The following is a 24420-nucleotide window of genomic DNA, read 5'->3' as shown; positions in this document are numbered from 1 at the left end:
AAAATTGTTGCCCCTACCATTTTGATAAAGTGTCACATGTCTGAGAATTGAATGATGTTTGCCGGCAATCCCCTCCAAGACCGCTTTGGTGGCCTAGTGAATTTGAGCGTCCGACTCGAAGTCCGGAGGCCAAAGTCATACCAAAGACTTGTTCCTGCCTCGCTTGGCACTCATTACTAAGAGTTTAGAGCAAGGAGACAGAACTGGTTGACCAGGAGTCAGTATAATGTGATTTACAATCACCTTTCAATTTCTTTGTGGACGAGGAGAAATTTACTTTTACAGTTTATTGTAAATGTAGTTGTGGGGCAAACAGTCGACTGTAACTACGATCTGTCTGTACAGGCCACATCTTCTATCTTTTCGGATTAATGAGACAGAACTGGATCTTTTTTTAAACTCAGATTTGACTGAATTGTGTTACCAGGTGCTGGATCTGAACAATGTGGAACAAACAAACAGTGTGGTTATCGAGCTAGATGTGACATGAATACGACTCAGTGTGTATGCTTGTCTGACAACAGCGACCTGAGAAAGAGGGACGGTAATCCTAACTCTCTATTTTACTGTTTAGGTAAGTTAAACATTTACAGTATCAGTGGAATACAGCACTGTGCCTAATCATCAGATTGTATAACAACCTAAACATGGTGAAAATACTCAATGTATGCTATAAGCTATAAGTTTATTACCATTGTGCGAAGAAACAACCGCCCCATTATAGTACACCAAACAATCTCAAAGAATTTATCCACATTATAGTTATTTTAAACGACTAGCAGCGCTAGAGAAAGAGAAATTCCGTCCTCTGTGTAAAATTATTAGGCAGTTTGGTGCAGTGCGAGACTTTGATAATTACGAATGTTTACGTCCTAGATATTGAAATACTTTCTTTTCTGTGTTGGAATAAAATGGTGGTCTTTAGCAACACTCGTATAAAAGAAATACTTGCAATTAGAAATCGATCCACTGTAGTACATTGATGTCGTCAGGTAATTTTTCATGCAATGAAACAAATAAAAATAAGGAAAGTTTACTTGAATATGAAGTAGAATAAGTAAAAAAAAAACATGTGTGAAGAACTGAAGTGATGTGGTTTATACCATCTGTTTTATCACATGACAAAAGTAAAGTCAACAGCAGATTTTTCTACGCTAAAGTCTTTTTCCTCGCGGAATTCCATTTATAATAAAAATATGATTACGTGAGCCAAGATCATTTTACATAGATATGTTAGAGAGTGATAAGGGAAGAATTTCCCATCCAATTACAAGGAGTCCTTCACTGGAAACACCTCGATGAAACGCTTTCACATCGAAATGAAGATATTATGAAGGTTATAAAATTGGTAAACAAAAATGACTACATCGTGTTATGTATATATCTCACATCATTAACTCAGAGCGAATTCGTCCAAATTACAGGCTTGCGTTACAAGGCATCATAGTGTAACATTGGAAGAAATTGTACATGCAATACACTCAGTCTTACTGCCTCTATACAAATGTTCGGGACTTACACAGTGCAAAAAGGAATTGTGTAGTCTCTCAAGAAAAAAAGATAAAGTATTTCTTGGAAATGTCTTTGGATTGCAGGTTAGTGTGATTCAGAGGGACAATGTGCTGTTAATAACCAGCTTTATTTGTCTGTGTCCTAAGGTGAGGGAGTTACGGAATGTGGAGATAAGCTATGTGGATACAGAGCAGAGTGTAACACGGACAGGAGTGATTGTAGATGCCCATTCAACAATGCTGAACCAAGAGAACTGAAGGGCACATCTCCATCCCTGTGGTACTGTGTGGGTAAGTTAATGTAGGCCTACCATGAGAGATGTAAAATTGCGCTGTAATTCCGAGTTGGTAATGAAACGTATAGCCAAAACTGATTTTTCTTATTATCAGGCGATACCACAGACTTCGGTGATACAAGGCTACATTCGTCCGTAGTGTTGCAGATTTAAACAGCTATGCATGTATGGATAGAAGGAATTGGCATATTTTTAAATAGTTGGGATAGTAATCATAACAACCAAGTGTTTGTTTGTTTGTTACCATGCTGAAATTCTCAGCTAATGATAAGTATTTAAATATGGTAATTTGTTCAGGTGTTTCCATACGTCTGCACGGATTCCCTAGCAGACAAACAGTCCACATTTCTTAATTACTAGGCGTAAATTGATCTTCATTCAGAAACCAGAATTCCGAGGAATTGAAACACTAGGCCACAACAGCACATCGAGGGCTCATTCAGGAAAGAAATATGTATCAATCCGCTGATTGGTACAATTTCACCCATTTTAAAAGAGCAAATTAAAGACACTCGCTTAGATTGATTCTTATATTGGAGCATTTTAACACACCTTTATGTTCTCCAACATCACCTGTTGAAGAAGTCAGAACGAATAAACAGTGGGGAACATAGCATTGGCTTTTTTCAAGCAAAAAATCTGATTTGTGGAAATGAGAGGTCTATCATCTATTGTTTTAAATGTGGCCTTTTCCAAAATAAATAATTCTATTCCAGCCTTAACATGTAATTTAGCAGACGGGCACCCGATAATAGTCTTAGCAGCTTATCAGCCTTTCGACATAAACGTACACGACAGTCCTTCCTCGCAGAACTGCTTTAACATAACTATCTATTATTTTGATATCTGAAATATTGAGTAGAATTAAGCAGGGATTTAGTCAGTTATTCTATGTGTGCTTTTTTCAGTGCTATGGTATAAAGGTTATTAACGATGGGGTACATAGCCTCTGAATACTCGAAGCTAATATTTGATTTGAGGAAATGACAAATCTATTATCTATTGTTTAAAATGTGCCTTTTACGAAATAAGTAAAACTTATTTCTTTACTTATACAAGTTTTAACAGGTAATTTAGCAGACGTACACCAGATAATAGTGTTAACACTACATCAGTCTTTCGATATGAACTTACACAATAGTCCTTGCTCACAAAACTGCTTTAACTTGACTGTCTGCTTTTTTGATACCTAAAATATGTAGCAGAATTCAGCATGGATTTAGACACTTACACTGTTTTTGCCAGTCCTATAGTAAAAAGGTTAGTTAGGCAAAATATACCGCTAAACGTGTGTTATCTTTATCCTGTATGTTGCAGAAAAGTGTGACCTTAAAGGTAGTGTGTGCCCTGACAACACCACGTGTAGGGACTCTTCAGGTAATGACAGGCACCTGTGTGAGTGTTCAGAGAAAGCCACACTGTCATCGACAGGGCAATGTCTGGGTGAGTACATGGACAATGCACCAGACATTTTGTCACTCAATTTGTTGATGCAAAAACAACAGTAAAATGAGATACGGGCATAATCATTTCAGCACAGGAAATCACTAAACTAGCTACATGTGTTAAGTATGTTTTGGCGGAAATCTACTCAAGTCGGCTAACTTTTCAGACTTCCGACGTGCAGAAGAATTGGTCAGGCGACACACTGTATGCGTAGAAACAAAGGGTAAGGATTTCTAAAAAGTTAGTGTACAAACAGATATGGATTAGACTCATTCACTTGAAGCGCATGTATTGTGGTTTAGTGTGGCTGTGTCTTTGGTGTATTTTTCATCCTAACACTAGCCTCTTTTCTTTCTACGCATGTTTTATAGTAAACTATGTATTTCTAGCCCTAGGTGAACTTTACACCATTATTGAACATACAGCCAGATTTCAAACCCTGATGTCCTTTCATGGGAGTGATATTAAATTCATTTGGTTGCTTGCTGTCACTTTTTGTTGCTTGTCTCGAAAATTTTAGAGTTATTAAAAAGCACGCAAAATGTTATAAATTTGAAGATCACAGTAAAGCCTGAACGATGTCTTTGGCTAGGGGTAGTGAGATGCCCGACAAGTTTAACATGTGAGATTACAGTTAAAATCTTGGGGACATAGCCAACGTTGAGATAAAAAAGGTACTATAATTCCGATATGCACAATCCAATGTACAAGTCTACATTGTCGGCATAAAAAATCTACAGACCGGCCCGGATAGCACAGTTGGTAGAGCGTCCGCTTCGGGACCGGTAGATCCAGGATCAATCCTTGATCGAGTCACACCTAAGACTTTAAAAGAGGAAGTTGTAACTTCTTCGCTTGGCGTTCAGCATGAAGGGGATAGTGCAACGACTGGTTGACCCGTATCAGTATAATGGCTCGGGCGGGCGGCTTACTTGCCTGCGGTAAGTCGTCTCAGTGAAGCAGCACTAAATAAAAGAGCGGTGGAAATCCGTCCTGATACAAGGAGGCACATTACACGTACAAGCACCCTAATGATTCCTTCGTCGTCATATGACTGAAAAATTGTTGAGTACGACGTTAAACCCCAAGCACTCACTCACTAAAAAATCTACACCCCAAATTCCATTTAAAAACTCATAGCTGAGTAAATCCCACTCTTATGTTTTAAATGTTTACCTGGACTTTGCGCGGTAAAAAAAAATCTTACAAAGAAACGGCGAAAGCAATTTAGGATACTGACCTTTTTCAACCACCCACTTTATTCCTTTGTTCTCGTTTTAGGAAACGATTATATTTAAAATAATATTCTGCATCCATAAGAAATACCTAAACTTAAGGTATGCTTAATAATAACACGGATTTTTGTAAACACAGCTCACATCAGTAATAGAACAGGCTGTTGTATAGTCGGTAAATGTATCAAACAGAAGATGATGTTTTACCGCAATGTTATTCAAAACTTAAATGGGAAACACACATCATTGACTGTTGTTAACACGCATTAAAATTTATGAATTAATCGAATCTACTTTAAAGTACAAATAAATCTAACCAAGAACAAAAGATTAAAGCATGCGCGACATAATTTGGTATGACTGCGTGTGTAAAACACATTTTAACCCTATGTGGATCTCTACATCTGCTTATCATTACTTTAATTCAGCTCTGTCAAGCAAATCCACGGCCTCGGTTGGCCCTGCTACAACAACAACAGCCGGCCCAAACGAAAACAGAAACGTACAGTCCGGTAAGTTTGCCATCTAATTGACACATTTTTTAAATTATGTTCAATATTTTGTTCGAGCTGCTGTGTTTAATACTCAGTTACTTCATGCAAACACTGACAGAATCAGTACTTTTGCAGTATAAACAATACTGTATTGCCCTTATGAATTTCTGATTTGAAAAACTTTGCTCGACTAAACCTTACTGTCTCATATTAGCGTTAACGAACCATATTCCTGCAAAACTAATAGTATTTTGCAGAGTATTTGATTTCAGTATAGCTAATTGCATTATAATATCTGTTCTCCTACATGTGTTTCCCTGACAGTCAAAAAGTAATATTGTTCAGTTGTTGTCGTTCGTTCACAGAATAGCGATTCATCACACATTCCAAGCCAAAGTATTAGCCGGTGGAATGACGCTCGTATGCATTTTCCTGCTACTTATGTCTCATTTTAAAACGTTACATATTTAAAAATATTAATTGTCTGATTCAATTCCTCGGCTTCAGATTGTAACGCCTTAACAGTCGGGCTCGCAGTAGGATTCGGGGAACCTCTTTGGATCATGGTGATCGTTGTTGTTGTTGTTCTTATTCGGTAAGCAACTTACGTATTTTCTTGTGCTTTCCTGCATAATTCAGGACTCTGCTGGTTGACTAAGAATCTCCAAGTCCTGATCCATTTGCAACGTTTCTATGTTTTTCCTTATCAAATATGATGACAACACAGCATATTGAGTAATTCTAGATCATGAACGTGTATTATGAAGTTTACATTAACAGAATAAATAGCTAGAATAAATCCCATAAAAACAATGATTTAAACTGACGAGAGGCCGATGTACCGGTATGTATAACTACTGGCCATTTGTAACACTATCATTGCTGCTCAGCTTTTACTCTTCATGTTGATGTATGATACATAAAGGTTTTAGAAACAGCAGAAATGTAGAAGAAACGTAAACATTCCACAATCAACAAAATATGAAACTGTAGGAAAACATCCATATTCACTTTAGCTTTCTTTTACACAGGAAACATTGGGGCTTGAAAGTAGTGGAATTATGCAAGTCTCAAGGCTCTGTGTTGCAAAATATGAATTCAAATGACAACCTATCAGCTGCTGAAACCGAACATTCTTATGAGAATATTGAGAGTTCTTCATCATTGGAAGAAAGTAGACGAAGTAGACGAACCGGCCCGAGAACTGAAATTCAAATGGACATAAACGAGACTGATGCACAACCAATCGGTGATTCCCCAGCATACGAAGACGTTAGTGCGCCATCACAGTCACCTAATGACAATGACAATAGCGGACTGTACGAATCTATTAATTCACGGGACACGTCAGGGACCAGACTGTACACATCTCTTGTGGAAAACAAGCGTCTCAATAAAAGTGAGCGAGGCGATACCCTGGTCGGCCCTGGATACATATACCACTGTACAGAGAATGTAGCATTCACAATGCAATTGTGAACGGAAGATGTACTAACACAAAAATATTGTTCTCTACTTATCCTATTTTTACATATTCCAGTTTGCATTATATGTTGCTGTCAACCTGTCAAGAGCTGACTGCAGCATTTATCTCCCTTGCCGACTAAAGTGACATATTAGATGATATCAACATATTGACTGATTTTGACATTTTACTCCTCGTTACAGTTCCTCGTCACGTTAATTTTAATAGTGCCCTCTGACATTTAGAGAAGAATTTAAGTTTACGGCTGTATCATTGTAGAATTTTAGCTTCGTCACAGGATATCTTAAATTCTACATATCTAACGACTTGTAGAACAGGCCTGTGTTTCATTTAAACCACATTCAACGGTATATTCTAGGTCCTGCACACAGGTGCAGGACAAGATCTCTTCACTGTTACATACTGAAAGCACATGTTTTACATAAAGCTAGGTAGTTATACTACGAAGACTGTACATTGCACATAGAGTGTTTTTTCATAATATCCACAACAACCTGAATTATTTTCCAATTATTCTGGTGGTATTTATATGTACTACATTATTTTATCAGCATACATAAACATACACTTGTCTAACATTCGTTCCTATACGTGCTTATTATGTGTAAATCTAGTACTAAATGGCTACTTTAATCATAGTAGCCTTAATTGACGTAAATATGATAGCAGAACTATTGTGCAATATATTATATATCGGATAATAAAATACACGCGTCGGAGGTTAGGTTGAAAAGCTTGGAAGGCGTATGATAATAGCACTGAGAACAAAATCAACATATAGATAAGCATGTCCCTTCATAGGCATAAAGCCTTACTAGTTTACAACGCAAACAACAGTACACGTCACATATGAGCGGTTCATTTGATTACGAGAGATGTAATATGTACACTCCAACAGGTTGTCGTCTAGTCCTCTTACTAAACAGTACTGCATTTGTTATGCAACACTGGTGAACATTCAATCTCTTTCTCAAAAAACTAAAAGATTTTGTATACAGTAGGGAGACTTTACACAGGCAGGTAAAGGTGGCCAACGTAGAAAGAACGACAATGCCTACCCTCCCAAGACGATGGGGCAGTGTACTGACTTTACAGTGTTTATGGTTAACCCTCACGGTTATATCCGTCAGAGGTAAGTCTGCATACATACTCAGTGTTTCTTGTTTTGATTCGAGGATAATATTATTCCATTCACGACTGACAGTTGTGAGATAAATGACAAATTTCCAGCTGTCCTCGTCACATTAGTGGTTCCATATTCCTCTGTGTTCCCGTGTAGATTAGTATGTTTCGATAATTATCCATTTGCACGCCTATGTCGTCCTATAAAGAGGAAGGAAACTTACCTGTTAAATACGGAGAGAAACCACCACCCCGATCCCCCAACACTCCGCCTAAGAAAAGAAAATAATGAGGAGAATTTTAAAACAAAAATCCAGTGACTTTCTTATGAGAAGTACAACTTTTCACTTTTTTAAACGATCTTCAAAACTATGATACTTTCCGTCTGATTATGTTAGAAAGATTATAAAAATAAAAATATAATATAAAATATTATAAAGAATCATGAAGTAAATAAACAGTTACATGTACATGTATTGCACATGAATAAAACTGGTATCTTGTGGATCGTCACTGTCCCTTCAGCAGCAAATCGTCACCAACGATTTCTGTTTTTTACTACGCACTACAAAATACGATTTTAACCCAGACTGAATGCTGATGTACATTTCATAGCCATCTACATAGCACCTGTTAAATATTTGTGTAGCGTCCAATGGGTTAATGTAAAATAACACAGGGGGGGTGGGATGTGTGACTGCGTTATGAAGTAACAGTGCTTGTCTGGATCAGTGACACACGTTAAAGCTGAGATTCCATATACGCGGTATGCGGTTTGCGGTATACGGCACGCGGTACGCGGATACGGCATGCGGTATGCGCTTTCTTTGATTCCATGTATGCGGTAACCTATGCGTTTTCTTTCATTCATGGTGCGTTTTTATCAGAGCAAACATGTCGCATTCCTCCATTTCACGACGTGTGGCTTTAGAGCAAGATTCAGACCTTGCCATAATAGCAATGTCATATAAGTTGTTGCAACTAAAGAAGCGTAAAAAGAGAAAACACCGATGGTGGGTCCACAGTATTTTGCGGCAAAGAGCTCAGCAGGGAGCTTTCCATAACTTGGTCTCGGAATTGCAGCTGGATGGAGAAAAATTCCAACAGTAGGCCTACTTTCGTCTAACCAGAGAACAATTTAAACAAGTTCCGACCACGTGTCGGGGAAACACCCCACCAGTGACGTCATTTCTTGGGATACCCTGTCCGGTTTTAAAAACGCATACCGCACCGATCGCTACATGGTGCGATTGATTTTGCCGTATACGTTTCCGCATGAAAAAACGGATCCGCGACCGTACTTATGGAATCATTGCAACTTATTTTAACTATTTCGATTTTTTGCCGCGTACCGCATACCGCGTACCGTATACCGGTACCGCATGTAAGGAATCTCAGCTTAAGGGTGCTATGTATACAGTTATACCGTTAGACTATAAAATGCCGGTTAGACTACCAGTAAATAACCGACACCTTAATCTATCTAAGGTCACCATGTATTTCTCCACGTGAAAATTTCAAATTACACACCTGCGGTTCCATTAGCATTAATCAGCAGTAGAGATGTCAACTGACTTGAATACAGTGGTATGTCTGTCACGTATGTTCACGAAATAACACTCTGTAAAGCGTGGCTACTCAAGTGTGGCTTAATTCCTCACCATGTATATGATACTACAGCGATTGTGTTAACGACTGTTTTTTGACTCTCAGGATTTTTGTATATCTAGCGTATCAGTTTCCTAGCTGCAAGATAGAAAATTTACAAATTAAATGCGTTAGAGGCAAGTTCATAGCAAAAACGGGCACCCATGTAACAGAAATGCACATAGCGTTTGTTGTGGTCCAATCTGTGACCTTTCAAGAAATAGCTCTATCACCAGTGTATGAGGAATCCAATCAGCAATTGTGGTTAACTTGACAAATGACAGAAACATCATTGTACCAAAGAATCTGTGTGGTAAATAATTCATTGTTAAGAGAGACATACCCATTAAGCAGGGCCTACGGTTATGCACTGTGATTCTAAATATATCACATTTCTAATACCACTGGTGTCTTTGATTAGCAAAAAATTGAAAACGAAACGATTGTAAATGACTGCCAACTTTCGACCATTCCCAAACACTTGACAACTGCACAGGTTTAGTTTTGATATGTTAAATGTTTATGGTCGTGATGTGTTTTAAATTCCGCTTTATGTAATGTGTTTTACGAGGGCCACAAAATAACAGGCATTTTACTAGATAATGTGTAAACACTAAAGTTTCCTTATGTGTCTATAATCCACTAATCTCTTTTAAAACTCCGTTGACTTTATCACATTATATTGCATTTCCGCAGTTAGGCACAGATTTGTTAATACCATTAAAAAGCCCTACTCAAGCAGAAAATCTTCCTCTTTTTCCAGTTCTATACACACATCTTCACACTGTAAGGCTAAAATATGGTGGCGTTAAACCATAATCATTCATTCTTTTCACATGTCGGTTTCAGAGTACAACTGGGTTAAAAATATACGGCACGCTTGAGGGGGACACATTTTCAGGTCATTTGAATTCTTATTTTGCAACACATTTCTCCTCCGGTTTTCCCCCATATTTAAATGTTTCCTAGTTAACACACACCACTGTAACCATGACAAAAATCAGCTCACGTTATTGGACATTTCACCGAATTTCCAGTGATATATAGTTCATTATCTTAATGAAACAAGAATATTTGTTTCTTCAAAATATCCCACGTTGACGGGTGATACACGGCTTATGGGCCATAAGGAACCCCAAGGGGGTTAAGCCATAGTGTTAATGCAAACTAAAAGCTAATCTACACTTCACAGCCATCTACATGTTCACAGCACCAGTTAAGTGTTCAAGTACTCTCCAAGGGCTAAATGTCAAAAGAAATGGCGGAATTTGTGATCGCTTTCTAAAGTGGCAGTGCTTTTCTTATACATTTGTTAAGTGTTCTGTGTATCAAAGTATCGGTACTGGTCTACGTATACAGGTATAGGTACATTCAAACTGTAAAATCTCTGTTACTCTACGCGAAAATAATACATAGCACAAATACACCAGGTATTTAGCTTTTAAACAAACCACCAATATTACCTCATCCTTCATCCTTTCATAATTAGAAATTATACACTTGTGGTTCTATTAGGGTCAGTTACCAGTCGAGCTGTTTTAAGTAAGGCAGTGGGATGTTAGTCAAATGTATGTTCATGTAACAATACATTGTAAGATTTGACTACTTACGTGTGACGGAATTTCTGCCCCATTTCCATGAGACTGCAGTGTTTCTACGGACGCAATTTTTTTTTACAGAGTGGTCTCAACTCTAGGCCAGGCGCATTTTAAAAAAGTATCTGCTTACTATATGTTGTCTTAGAAATTACGCCAGGTGCAGTTAACGACTGCTTCATAAACAAGCCATACTAAACCATTGTTCGGGTGGGTAAAACTAGTGCAAAACAGTTATCAGCTGGAACTTCAGCTTGAGCAGTTTATGCTGGAAGATTTAGTAATGTCCCTTGTGAGATAGGATCAATTCCGGTATGCAACAGTGTCACTGAATATGAGTTTTATTTTGTAATGATTTTCTGTTCTTGTAAATATACTATCCAAAAAAAGAAACGCATAACCCGGTTTTTTGCGGAGGTGATGCAGTCTTTTCAATTATGCATAACTAAATAAGAATTGCTATTCTGCAAATATTTTTTTACACAGATTAAGGAAGGGTCCATATCTAGACAACAAGGCCATCAACTTGAGGTAAGACACTCACAATGAGTCTCCCACTTGAGTGGAATGTCTGTATCTGTTGTGACCACCACGGGCAAGAATAACAGTTCTGACACGCCTTGTCATGGACTGGATGAAACGCTGGATAGAGGCCTGGGGAATGTTCTGCCACTCCTCCTGCAAACATGCAACTTGCTCTTAAAGCGTTTGGGTTTGACGCTGACGTTGGCGTAGACGTCGATCAAGTTCATCCCACAGATGCTCAATTGGGTTAATATCCGGGGAACGGGACGGCCAGGATAGCACATTTACATTGTTTTCGGCGAGGAAGTCCCTTGTGACACGTGCCGTGTGCGGTCTGGCGTTGTCCTGCTGGAACAACTCCCGCTGAACGTCAATGACAGGTAAGAGGTGTGGCTGCAGGATGGTGTGTCGGTAGCGTACGGCCGTAAGATTTCCCTGAACGTGGACAAGATTTGTACGACCAATATACGATATTGCTACCCACATCATCACACTCCCTCCACCAAATCTGTCCACTTGGCGTACGCAGTTAGGGGCATAACGTTCGTGAGCACGTCTGTAAACCCGGTTTCTACCATCACGTCTCTGCAATAGGAATCTGGACTCATCACTGAACCAAATGCGTCGCCAGTTGCGTAGATTCCATGCAGTCACGTTGTTACACCATCGCAGGCGATTGGCGCGATGGTGAGGACGCAGCACGATCCCATCATAGGGCCTCCTGGCTCTCAGTCCATGTTCCCTCAGCCTGTTCCGCACTGTCTGACCTGATATCCTCCTCAGTCCCGGTATGCTGGCTGCTGTGCTTTCAGCTGTAGCACAACGGCCACGCAAATGGAGGACCCTTATGTAGCGATCTTGGGCTGCTGTAGTGACACGTGGTCGACCTGAACGCCGACGGTCATTTGTTGTCCCAGTATTGTTGTAGCGGGCAGCACGCCGTGAAATCGTGCTCTGGCTGACGTGTAGACGCCTAGAAATGGACGATTGGGACTCTCCAGCTTGAAGTCTTCCAATGGCAATATTTCTTGTGACAGTGTCAAGACGTGGCATGTTGAATCAGCTTGAAAACACCACTTGAAAGACGCCGATTTCCGGCCCGAAGCTGCGGTTTTATAGTCACACACTGCATGCTTTCCATGCGTAAGTTCGGCGTGTAAGACTGCACGTGATGCAGTGTGGTGCTGTATTTTTTACTTCTTCCAAAAACGGCCTCCAAACTCAACATTTTCAACCAAGAAATGTTTTGAGGAATAAAATGCGTGCTAACTGTGACTATTAACAATATTAAAACACATTTTGCTCATGAAATGAAGACAAAATGTATTTTTTTCATTTTAAAATAAAACAAAACACCTATGCGTTTCTTTTTTTTGGATAGTATAGTTACAAGTGAGGGTTTTATTAATCAAATATGTTAGAAATGGGCAGATTATTCGCATGAGATGGGCAACTCTCAGACTTCGGGAAAAGTTACTTCGGAAGTCATATTACACTTATGTAGTTTGCATATATTCATTTTGCCGATATGTTAAATATATAGATATTTGGACTGGTGGCAACCCTTGGCAATACAATTGCCCTGGTTTATTGATAGGAACATGTCGGAGGTAATGACTTTTTATTTGGATTTGACCGGTATGGGTTAACACAAATTAGTGTTTAACAGCTGAAATATGTCAGTATTATCAGTCTGCTCGTGTATATTTAGAAATGTAGAAGGAAGCAACATAAAGACACATTTTCATCTTGTCGCTTACCATTCACAACTAAGAGACACTACCAGGACAGTAAAAATGTAGTTAAAATGTGTTAAAGTTCCTAGATGGGAGGGTACGTCTATATCGTATCAACAGCCATGAAGCTCGATCAGTGGTACATCCCAAAAAAAAAACAACAAAACAGTGAATATAATACACTCTACAGAGGGAGAACATGATGCTCGTCCGAAAACTGCAATGTATGAAATGTTCTGAATTTTCAGAAAATTACACGGTGCGGGCGAGAGTCGTGGAACATTACACCTCTGTATGTAATGCTAAATTTCAGTTCGATAAAACCATTCAAATGACTGTAACTATATGTCGTTGAAGTACCGTCTTTTATTTCACGATTTTCAGGTAGGATACAGTAGATTGCTTTCTTTAAAATGTTTGAAAGGTAACAAGAATTCCACAACCTGTTATTTTTGGTGTTGCATACGTTTCTTTCATTTGTTTGTTAACTCAGATAACTCTGTTATTTGTGCGTTATGAAAAAGATACTAAAAGAACGCCTAGTGAAATTTGAGGAAAATTACATCCAAATCATTTGTAACTAATTTGTGTTAGAAGGTACAGAACTCCAGTCGTGTGGAACCGTCAGTTGCGGCTTTGGAGCTGAGTGTTTCCAAAACACGGATTGTGTGTGCCTACCCGATAATGGCAAAAGAATGCAGCAGTCATCCACGTTTTACTGCTTGGGTAAGTCAAACATCTGCAGTGCAGAAAACTTCCGTTAAAGTCACACATTTTTAAATTAATCGCAAGGAATGAGTTTTTGCACACTGTAGCTTTATCAAGCATAATATTATATCATCCATGTATAAACCGGTATGTGTTCTGCGACAACAAACTTCCTTAGTCTTAAATCATCGCACAAATAATATCGGTATTACCACTGACATAAACATTCATACGCATCGCCCTCAGACTGTCTTATATTAGGGTAACGCCTCCAGATCTGTCCTTACGTGCACAGTATCAACATGTGTGGCCGGCAACTTTAAAACACTATGATTACTAACGAATGCTTTGTTTATGAACAGAAGTAGCTGTAAACATATAAATCTGAATCTAATATCACGTGTTAAAACCAACACTAATAATCAAAATTGGAACTGCCAATGCAAGGCAATGTTAAAAGATCGTGTAGCATTTTAAGCCAAACGAAATAGAAGATTACAAAACAACTACAATCAAAAAGTGAAGTGAAGAGAAGGACACTCTAGCGTGTTTGATGAAGAAAATGTATTTATGCAAACTTCTTATTGTCTGTGTCTATAGGTAAGGGGGTTACACAATGTGGAGCTCGGCTGTGTGGTTACGGAGCAGAATGTAACACGGATAAGAGTGTGTGTAGATGTTCGTCTAGCAATGGTGCGCTGACAAAGCTCAATGACACATATCCATCCCTGTGGTACTGTTTGGGTAAGTTTAAATGCCTTTAAGATTACGATTTTAGCGATGGGAATGTGACCTCTCAAAGGACAATAGGTAAACGCCTATGCATATATGCAAACAGTATCACAATGGTCAACCAAGTAAAACAAGAGGTGAAAAAAATATTTCGCATTTTCACGTTACACTGGTTGAAGTATTACTGTTACACGTTTGTAGGTTACCATCGTGTAAACCAGTGCCACCGGCTAATGCTTGGAGGCTGATGTTTGTGTGTATCATTCAACATTTAACTATACAGTTGAAACGAAATACAGCGTGACTAAACAGATTTTCCATAAAAAAAAACCATTTTAGATAGGCCATGCAACTTCCATCGTAGTGTAATGAAATAATTCTAATACTTTTGGGTTTATTAAGAATTGAGAAAAAAATTAAAAGTGCAGGTGAGTGATGCCTTAAAATGTACTCCTAATAACCAAGTTTCATTGTTTGCGTCTTTAGGTGAGGGAGTTACACAATGCGGAAGTCAGCTGTGTGGTATTGGGACAGAATGTAACACGACCAGCGGTTTGTGTGAATGCTCACCTAGGAATCGTGTACTAACGCAGCTGACGGACACATCTCCAGCCCTGTCGTATTGTGAGGGTAAGTTAAAACGCCTTCACGATTACGGATTTAGCCGCGATTGTGTTCTCTCCAGCAACAATTGATAAACGCATGTGCATAATTTCATAGTTAGCGTGAATAAGTTTATTTATTTGATTGGTGTTTTACGCCTTACTCAAGGATGTTTCACTTATACGACAGTGGCCTACATTATGGCGGGAGGAAACCGGGCACAGACCGAGGAAAACATACGAAAATCCTTAGGCTGCTAGTGGACCTTCCCACGTACGGCGGGAAAGGAAGCCAGCATGAGCTGGACGTGAACTCACAGCGACCAAATTGGTAACCATCTGAGTGGCTTGATTAAGAATCAAACAGTGCAACAAATGTGAACTGTACAAAACAACAATGAAACTGATTGTCCGCATTTTCACTGCCTATTGTCTGTGTCCTAAGGTCGGGGTTGCATAATGTGGGGCTCAGCTGTGTGGTTGCGGGGCAGATTGTAACAGGGACACCAACATGTGTAGATGTCCGTCTAACAATGGTGCACTAACATAGCTGAATGACACATTCTCATCCCTGTAACCCTGTGTGGGTAGAAACGCCTTACGAATTGAATGTATGCAAACACTACCAGGAATGTCAACCAAGCAAAGCAAAAGTGAAAAAAAATATTCGCATCGTAACGGTATGGACGGATAAACAAGAATTTTAAAAGTTCAGGAGAGTGATAGGTTAGTTTAATTGATGAAGAGAATATTCCTGTGAAAATCATGTTTCACCGCTTCTTCCTAAAGTGTGGAAGTTACAACAACACATGTTCACACTGCAGCATGGCTTTTATCTATTGCAGCATAATGTAATGAGTCTGCCTTTAACAGTGGCAGATGGCGATCCTTTGTGGTGGATAACACCACGATTTCCGCGGCTTGATGTTAACCACCAACACAAGATCATTCTCCTGCAAATACATGTATTCAGAAGTCTATCGCCCCAAGGAGACGCCGAACAGGTACTGGGTTTAACGACACCTGGGATTGGAATATTTGTCGCTTTTGCCAAACATTCTTGGCGGAAAGTTCTATCCAGATCGCAAGAGGAGAGGATGACTTGGCGTCAAGGCATCCAAGTTTTTGTAGTCATGAGACACTTCGGTTAGTGGTCGACGGTTGAGTAGGGACCTCACATAACAGTGTGGCAAGTAGCTCGTCCTCAGAATGGCGAGATTGAAGGTGAACCAGGGAATGCAACACTTTCCGAGCGATACGGATTATTCGCTCCCATGCACCAACACATCACACGTTTCACCAATTGTTTGATAGTGGGAGAGACTCCGATGAACCATTATTTCTGAAAGACGGTATTCAAAATCAAATTTCCCCCAAGGTTTCCAAGTCACCGGTGTAAATGACCAAGGTATAGATGTGACATACCTGGACGTGGACGGAAGATCGGGTGCCTTGCCTTGTAGGAAACATCAGATTGCCTCAAGCGACCACCAACTATGATGACGCCATAGGCGATGAAAGGTGCTATTCTTCGGCAAGGTGCTCCCCCCTCCCCACCCTCCCCGGTGGTGACAAGATGTCGACATCCTTAGAAAAATATTTGCGTTGGACGTGTCTGACCCAGATGTTTCTACCCGGTGGAATTTGCTGAGTGTCAGGTACGTAATCTTTTATTCCTGCCTAATTCCAGTTGCAGTAAAAACTGTGGGCCATGAAAACAGATTTGTTGCTGAGAAATCTGTCGAGATTAGCTCGTCTGGAGGCGAGATCAGCAGGAGTTAGTTTTGATGGTACGTACCTCCAGTGTTGTACATCGGATCCGTCCCGGATAATATCGATGCGATTTACCACAAAAGTCTGCACCCTGGTGGTCCCGAAGAACGGACATGCTGTCTGTCCAGATGCCGACATCCCAATGCTCTAGTCCAGCTCTCTGGTTTTTATTCTCGTGAGGTGCACCGCTATACCTGCAGCAGTGAGTTCCATTCTTGGGATGGATATTCTCTTGATCTGTTCAACTCGGCTTTTTACATTATCAAAGTGACATGGATACTCTCGGTGTTGTCAACGATCCTCAGATAAACAGCGGCCCCATTACACTTCACTGGCGTCGCAAAACACGTGAATCGCTATGTTCCTGAATATGCTGGGTTTATAGCACCTATAAATTTCAACCCTTTTCAGCAGGGTTAGCTCGTCAATAAAGCATTCCCAACCCTTGAGGTTTTCTCCCGTGACTGTATCGTTCCATCGAATGCCTTGGTGCACAGTTGCTGCAGGAGGATTTCTTTCAATTAAGATGAAAGGTGAAGCCATTCCTAGTGGATCAAAGATCAGCTATACAACGGAAAGAATCTCTCTTCTTCCTGGTTGGATGTCCAGAAACTGGAAATCGTCGGTCATCCAGGATGGATTCGATGACTTATTTACTCGAACTTATCCTCTTGGTCAACATAAAACCGCCAATCTCATATAAGTCAGTGACACCCCGAAGGAGTTCCATGGCCTTTGCCCACCGATGACAAGCAGTCGTCTTCGCAGAAGTTTCAGTGTCCACCACGTCTTGACTAAAGCGGTGCCCATTCTCTTTAGTTGTTCTCAGTAACGCCATATTGACACAACTTGGGGACGAAACAGAGGTACCCGCATTTGATAGTCCTTGGAATCTTAGCCTGTTTCGCCTTCTGACCACCATAAGAAGCGGAGGCAGTCCGAATCTACTTTTGGAATCTTAACTCTGTAGAACATGCACTCTATGTCACCCATCACCGCAACAGTTCCTGCCAAAAGCGGAGCAGGGCAGCTACCAAGTTGTTGGTGAGATCCTGTCCCTGTAGTAAGCCTGTGTTTAGGCATGCACCATGGTAAGTTCAGGAACAGTCAAAGACAGCCGACCATGTTGGGCTTTTTAGAGTGGTACACTCCGTGGCGTGGAATGTACCATACCTTTCCATCACACCTACCAAGTTCGTCTTTGAAACCAATTCAGCATAACCCCTTTTACGTATTGTTTACATAAACTTCCTGTAGTCCTTATAGCTATCGTTGAAAGACATCTTGGACTTCAACCCTCTTAGCCGCTGTCTTGCTAGGGATTCACTGTTCAGAAATTTTACCTTGTCACACTTAAAGGGTAAACTTAAATGGTACTAACCGGGCTCCAGATAAATACAGTCGTTGACCTTGTCCAAGAAATTTTTGCCCTTTTGTAAGCGCTCTTTGCAGTCTTCAGAGTTCCAGGAAAATCTAAGTTTACGTACTCATTGAGTCTCTGTTCCAACAGCTTTAGATTTTTAGCCTCTTCAATAGTGATGACATCGGTTCGATTGACTGTTACAGCGCTTGAGATTGCTGTGGTGCTGTCATTTCTAACTGCATTTCGAAGGATCCATCCCAGTAAGAATGTTGTAGCATGAGTGGGGGTAGGGGTGGGGGAGCATTTTGTTCCTGTGCGAACTTCCATCCGGGAACAAGTATCCGGGGCGTTGTTCCTTATTAGCACTTCAAATTGCAAACGTTCATTCCTTTTACTGCAAAGGTGTTCATGGAGTGACGGTCTCTGATGGTGTCTTTTGCTATTTGTATAAGTTTAGAATCACCAAATTCTCCCGTGAGACCTTCTGGACAGGTTTGCCGTTCTACTGGGTCCATAAAACCGTATGTGTGTTTCACTTTCATGTCATTCTTAATATTTCTGCCACAGGCAAAAATTATCATTGTATATTCCGCCACATACACTGCTGAACTGTGTACTGTTTCAGTTTTAATGATTCTGGACGAACTTGCAGGAGACTTGTCTGGCTTTCGACCGCCTAGTTTGTTGTGGGTTTGTGGGGGTATACCAGCAACATGACAAATGGTCCGGTGTTTACCATTAAACATCCAACGCAGTAATCGTTTTTCTTCAGAAGATCTTTTGTCCGGTAAGGTAGCTTCTTTATCTTTTCACACTGTTCAAGGCAATAGCTCTCTTTGCTACAAAATGAACACGGTCCATTGAAAGCAGAAACTTTCTCCACTTGACCTAGCGTGCTAGTCGACTGTGTAAAACTGCCAACTGTAACATTATTTACATAGCTTGCAATTAATTTGCTTGGAGAATTCGACTTACTTTGGAAGCGTTTTCGATTTGACGAAATCAACAAACTGAGAGAACTTTATTTCTTCTCCCCATTCCTTGTTCTGTATAGTACCACACCGCTTGTCGTGATGGTAGTACGGTAATTTGCCTACCAGCTTGTTTAGATTGTCTGAATATTCTAGGACTTTAACTGCTGTAATACTTTGAACTGCATTTCCACACTCTACAAGAAACATTCCAAAGTTACAATCATTTTGACCCATCGTCCTAAATAGTCTGCCACTCTAATGCTGGTTGACGAACGCCACTTGTCGTGATGGTAGTACGGTAATTTGCCTACCAGCTTCCTTAGATTGAATATTCTAGGATTTTAACAGCTGTCATACTTTGAACTGCATTTCCACACTCTGCAAGAAACATTCCAAAGTTATCCAATCTTTTCGACCCATCGTCTTAAACAGTCTGCCATTATAATGCTGGTTGACGAACACCGTCACCAGCACATTGTTACGGCTATATTCCTGCTCAAGCTCGTTGAGTGCGGCCTGATAACCTTGAGGGAAGTCCATATAGCTATAGCCTGATGCAATACGGCTCGATTCTCCAGAAGTAAATTCATCCACATATGCCATTCTGTCACTATCACAGTCTGTGTTTTCCACTACCTTCGAAATAAACTGACAAAGGAACTCCTTGTACTTCTTTAACTCGGGAGGAGGTTTGTGTGGATGTCCAGTTACCGACACATACCTTAAAAAGACACATTACTAGTCACCTGCCTTGTATGTGAAATTTGAGAACATGACAGTGGGGAGCTATTCCCCTGTGGTTTGTTAAAATACTCATGACTTGTACTTGTCTTAACTATAACAGTTTTATCTACACTCATAGTTGGCTCTGTATTTGGGGTAAACAGTTTAACAGGTGGATTTCAATCAGAAACAAAAGTTTTGACAATATCATCTCCTACCACACGACTACAATCTGATGTAGCATATCTTGATAACTTAGAACCCATTTCAGAATTTAACAGCAACTGAGAACTGATTACATGTGCCTTACAATCTTCAACTCGATCAATTTTACTCTCTCTATCACTTTGTGCAATATACAGAGGTTCGGTGTACTTAGCAAAAACCTTCCTTTCTCTAGCATCAGATATTGCCTGTTGAGTTTATAGAGACATTTCCTCGCGTTTGAGCTTAAGCAGAAATGTCGCCAAGTCCAATTCCTGCTTCTTTTTCGTGGTCGCAGTTTTAGGTTTAATATATCGATAAAGGCTCTTTCACTTGAGTAGCACGAGTTTTGTTTCAACGTAGATGTATTTCGTGTACTTTTCGAGCGCAAACTTGCTGGTGCTCGTGTCGTAAATTTTAGCCCTATTGAACAGCACTTAAAGTGATATAGACGTCATACAGACTTGATATGATCAAAGAATAGATCACATTATTTTCTTTCATATTCCCTAATCTCATTTATTTGTTTCGAATGAGGTTTTTCTTGTAAAATGCATCATAACGCTTTTACTCTTACCCATATGTTACCAGCTATCGTAAAATTGGTTGATTCTGGTTCGCCTAATTATAAGCTAAAATAACAGATTTAATAAAACGAAAGTTTAGGATTAAAATTTACAACCACTATTATATATAAAAAACCTGTTTCATAAATTTCACCGTTATATTCCAAACATTTACCCGGAGTTTGCGCGGTGAAAAAATATCTCACAAGTAAACTTCAAATGTACTTTCGGTTATAGGTTATTTTGAGGGCACGTACTTTATTCTTTTGTTCTCGCTTTTACGAAGTGATCATATTGGAAACAATACTCTGCATCCATATAAAACACCCTAACATAAGATATGATGAATGTTAAATGTATCACCTAGAAGATGATGCTTTACAGCAATGTTATTTACGAACTTGATTGTAAAACACACGTCTTTGACTGTTGGTAGCACGTTTAAAGAATTGTGAATTAATCGAATCTACTTTAGGGTGTAACAAAATCAAACAAAAAACAACAGAAGAAAACATTTAGTATGACTGCGAGGGTAAAACACATTATAACCCTATGTGGATAACTACCTCTGCTTATCATGACTTTAATTCAGCTGTGTCAAGCAAGTCCACGACCTCGGTTGGCCCTGCTACAACAACAACAACAGCCGATCCAAAACGAAACAGAAACGCACAGTCCGGTAAGTTTGCCATCTAGTTAACACATTTTTCTTAATTATGTTCGATATTTTGTTCATTCTACTGTGTTTAATTCTCAGTTTTTTTTTCATGCAACAATGAAGAAACCAGTACATTTGTCCTATGAACAACACTTTATTGTGCTCATGAATTTCTGAATGTCAAACTTTTGCTCGACTAAACGTAACTGTCTCATACTAGCGTTTACTAACCATTCTCCTCCAAAACTAATATGGTTATGGAGTATTTGATTTTATTATAGCAAATTGCCTTATAATATCTGTTCTCCTACATGATAGTCAAAGAGTAGTATTGTTCAGTTGTCGTCGTTTGTCCACATAATAGCGATTTATCACATATTCCTAGCCAAAATATTTGCCGGTCTGAATGAAACTTGTATGTATTTTCGTGTTACTTATGTCAGATTCTAAACGTCCCATCCGATGTCATTAGCACACATTAAAAATATTTATTATCTGATTCAATTCCTTGGCTTCAGATTGTAATGCCTTAACAGTCGGGCTCGCAGTAGGATTCGGGGAAGCTCTTTGTATCGCGGTGATCGTTGTTGTTGTTGTTCTTATTCGGTAAGCAACTTACGTATTTTCTTGAGTTTTCCTGCACAATTCAAGATTCTGTTGGTTGACTAAGAATCTCAAAGTCCTGATCCATTTGCAATGTTTCTATGTTATTCCTCATCAAATATGATGACAACACAGCATATTGAGTAATTCTAGATCAGGAACGTGTATTATGAAGTTTACATTAACAGAATAAATAGCTAGAATAAATCCCATAAAAACGATGATATAAACTGACGAGAGGCTGGATTTCATCGGTATCTATAACTACTGGCAATTTGTAACACTATCATTGCTGCTCAGCTATTACTCTTTATGATGATGTATGTAATGTAAAGGTCTTAGAAAGAGCAGAAATGTTCAAGAAACGTAAACTTTCCCCAATCAACAAAATATGAAACTGTAGGGAAACATCCATATTCACTTTAGCTTTCTTTTACACAGGAAACATTGGTGCTTGAAAGTAGTGGAGTTATGCAAGTCTCAAGGCTCTGTGTTGCAAAATATTAATTCAAATGACAACCTATCAGCTGCTGAAACCGGACATTCTTATGAGAATGTTGGGAGTTCTTCATCACTGGAAGAAAGCAGACGAAGTAGACGAACAGGCCCGAGAGTTGAAATTGAAATGGACATAAACGAGACTGATGTACAAACAATCGGTGATTCCCCAGCATACGAAGACGTTAATGCGCCATCACAGTCACTTAATGACAATGACAATAGCGGACTGTACGAATCTGTTAATACACGGGACACGTCAGGGACCAGATTGTACACATCTCTTGTGGAAAACATAGCGTCTCAATAAAAGTGAGCGAGGCGATAGCCTGGTCGGCCCTGGATACATATACCACTGTACAGAGAATGTAGCATTCACAGTGCAATTGTGAACGGAAGATGTACTAACACAGTCATGTTGTTCTCTACTTATCCTATTTTTACATATTCCAGTTTGCAGTATTATGTTACTGTCAACCTGTCAAAATGTGACTGCAAGATTTATCTCCCTTGCCGACTAAAGGGGCCTATTAGATGATCTGAACATATTCAATGATTTTAAAATGTTTTACTTCTCGTAACAGTTCCTCGTCACGTTAATTTTAATAATGCCCTCTGACATTAACACAAGGGTGTGAGACGACTGCTGTATAATTTTCGAATATTAGCTTCATCCCAGGATAGCTCAAATTGTGTATGTCTAACGACTTGTACAATAGGCCTTTGTTTCATTTTAACCACATTCAGCGGTATATTTTAGGTGGCTGCACACGAGATTATCTTCCATGGAAAAGTATATAGCAATAATATTAATTGTTTTAATATACAATTAAAAGCTCTCCATACTAACTGTGAACCGTGTTCGTCAAGAGTCTGTCGACATAATGTAAGTCAGTATCTTTTGTGACTGTTATGTATAAAAGGATGTTTGAACGACACACATGCATAACAAGATTTCTTCACTGTTATATACGGAAACGGCATGTTGTACATGGAGATATATAGTTATACTAAGAAGACTATATTGCAAATAGCGCATTTTTCATAATATTCGTAACAAACTTAATTGTTTCCAATTATTACGGTGTTATTTACATGTACTACATTATTTCATCAGCATACATAAACATACACTAGTCTATCATTTGTTTTTATAGGTGCGTATTATACGTAAATTTAGTACTAAATGGTTACTTTAAGCACATGAGCCTTAGTTAATATAAATATTATAGCAGCAGATAACCAGGTGGACTATTGTGTAATATATTATAGCTTGGGTAATAAAATACACACGTCGCTGGTTAGGTTGAACCAAATCTCTTTCCCAGCTGTCTGAAAAAGTACCAGTTTGTAATCACCGGCTAGATCATCAAGTATTCACATGATATTCTACTTACATTATCTGTTCTGTTGACTGACATGTCAGAGGTCACGATAGATCGCTTACAGGGAGGTCATTGAAAGACATTCAGAACAGTTTGTCTGACTGCCCTTGACGACTTTCGCAAAGTTTGGTCTATTAGCAGACGTATGTACATGTAAGAATAAACTGGGTTGTTTACCGAGACTTACACAGACATTTGTAGCTCCATGGGATAAAACAGAAGCCTTGACGGCGTATGAAAACAAAAGTAACTGATAGATAAGCATGTTTCTACGTAGGCATAACACCTTACTAGTTTACAAAGCAAACGATGGCTCAGGTCACATCTGGCTTCAGGCCCCCGTTAATTTTCCATAAGCGACAATGTTAACGCTGTAGTTCAGTCCTAAGCATTCCATGACCAATAAGCTTTGGTGCATACCTGGCCCAGCCTGTGAGAAACAAGGCATAAAAATCTTGACATAGGTTGGCCGTCAAAATCTGGACATTTCCATGCCGGCAGCTGGGAGGCATGCCTAGCAACGCCAAGGGGACGTCAC

At 39.5% G+C, this 24420-nt stretch overlaps 3 protein-coding genes across 5 annotated transcripts in view; all 3 read left to right on the top strand.

The window, feature by feature from the left end:
• The window catches only part of LOC135462875 (uncharacterized), a 315472-nt gene extending 296379 nt beyond the window's left edge, over positions 1 to 19093 (top strand). Inside the window, exons 2-5 of one of the 3 annotated variants that reach the window (XM_064740168.1) lie at positions 13688 to 13819; positions 14402 to 14545; positions 15020 to 15163; positions 18897 to 19093. In XM_064740168.1, coding sequence (XP_064596238.1) covers positions 13789 to 13819; positions 14402 to 14545; positions 15020 to 15163; positions 18897 to 18988 — 411 coding nt within the window. In that variant the 5' untranslated portion in view covers positions 13688 to 13788 and the 3' untranslated portion in view covers positions 18989 to 19093. Of the gene's footprint in view, positions 1 to 12856; positions 13820 to 14401; positions 14546 to 15019; positions 15164 to 18896 lie in introns of those variants that run through there. The other 2 variants (XM_064740169.1, XM_064740167.1) reach the window with 2 other exon arrangements.
• Positions 983 to 7901, top strand: LOC135462503 (uncharacterized). The gene is made up of 6 exons (XM_064739730.1): positions 983 to 992; positions 1659 to 1802; positions 3125 to 3250; positions 4917 to 5000; positions 5490 to 5577; positions 6014 to 7901. The coding sequence occupies exons 1-6, from the start codon at positions 983 to 985 to the stop codon at positions 6459 to 6461; spliced, it is 900 nt and encodes a 299-aa protein (XP_064595800.1). The 3' UTR covers positions 6462 to 7901.
• Positions 19094 to 21173: 2080 nt separating the features above from the next.
• LOC135462942 (uncharacterized) lies at positions 21174 to 23705 on the top strand. Its single transcript, XM_064740260.1, has 3 exons — positions 21174 to 21417; positions 21915 to 22002; positions 22441 to 23705. Exons 1-3 carry the CDS (start codon positions 21291 to 21293, stop codon positions 22805 to 22807), a joined length of 582 nt encoding a protein of 193 aa, XP_064596330.1. The 5' UTR covers positions 21174 to 21290; the 3' UTR covers positions 22808 to 23705.
• The last annotated feature ends 715 nt before the right edge of the window (positions 23706 to 24420 follow it).

The sequence above is a fragment of the Liolophura sinensis genome, chromosome 2 (assembly GCF_032854445.1).
Source record: "Liolophura sinensis isolate JHLJ2023 chromosome 2, CUHK_Ljap_v2, whole genome shotgun sequence".
Taxonomy (NCBI): domain Eukaryota; kingdom Metazoa; phylum Mollusca; class Polyplacophora; order Chitonida; family Chitonidae; genus Liolophura; species Liolophura sinensis.
This window is presented reverse-complemented; position numbering and strand designations above follow the sequence as displayed.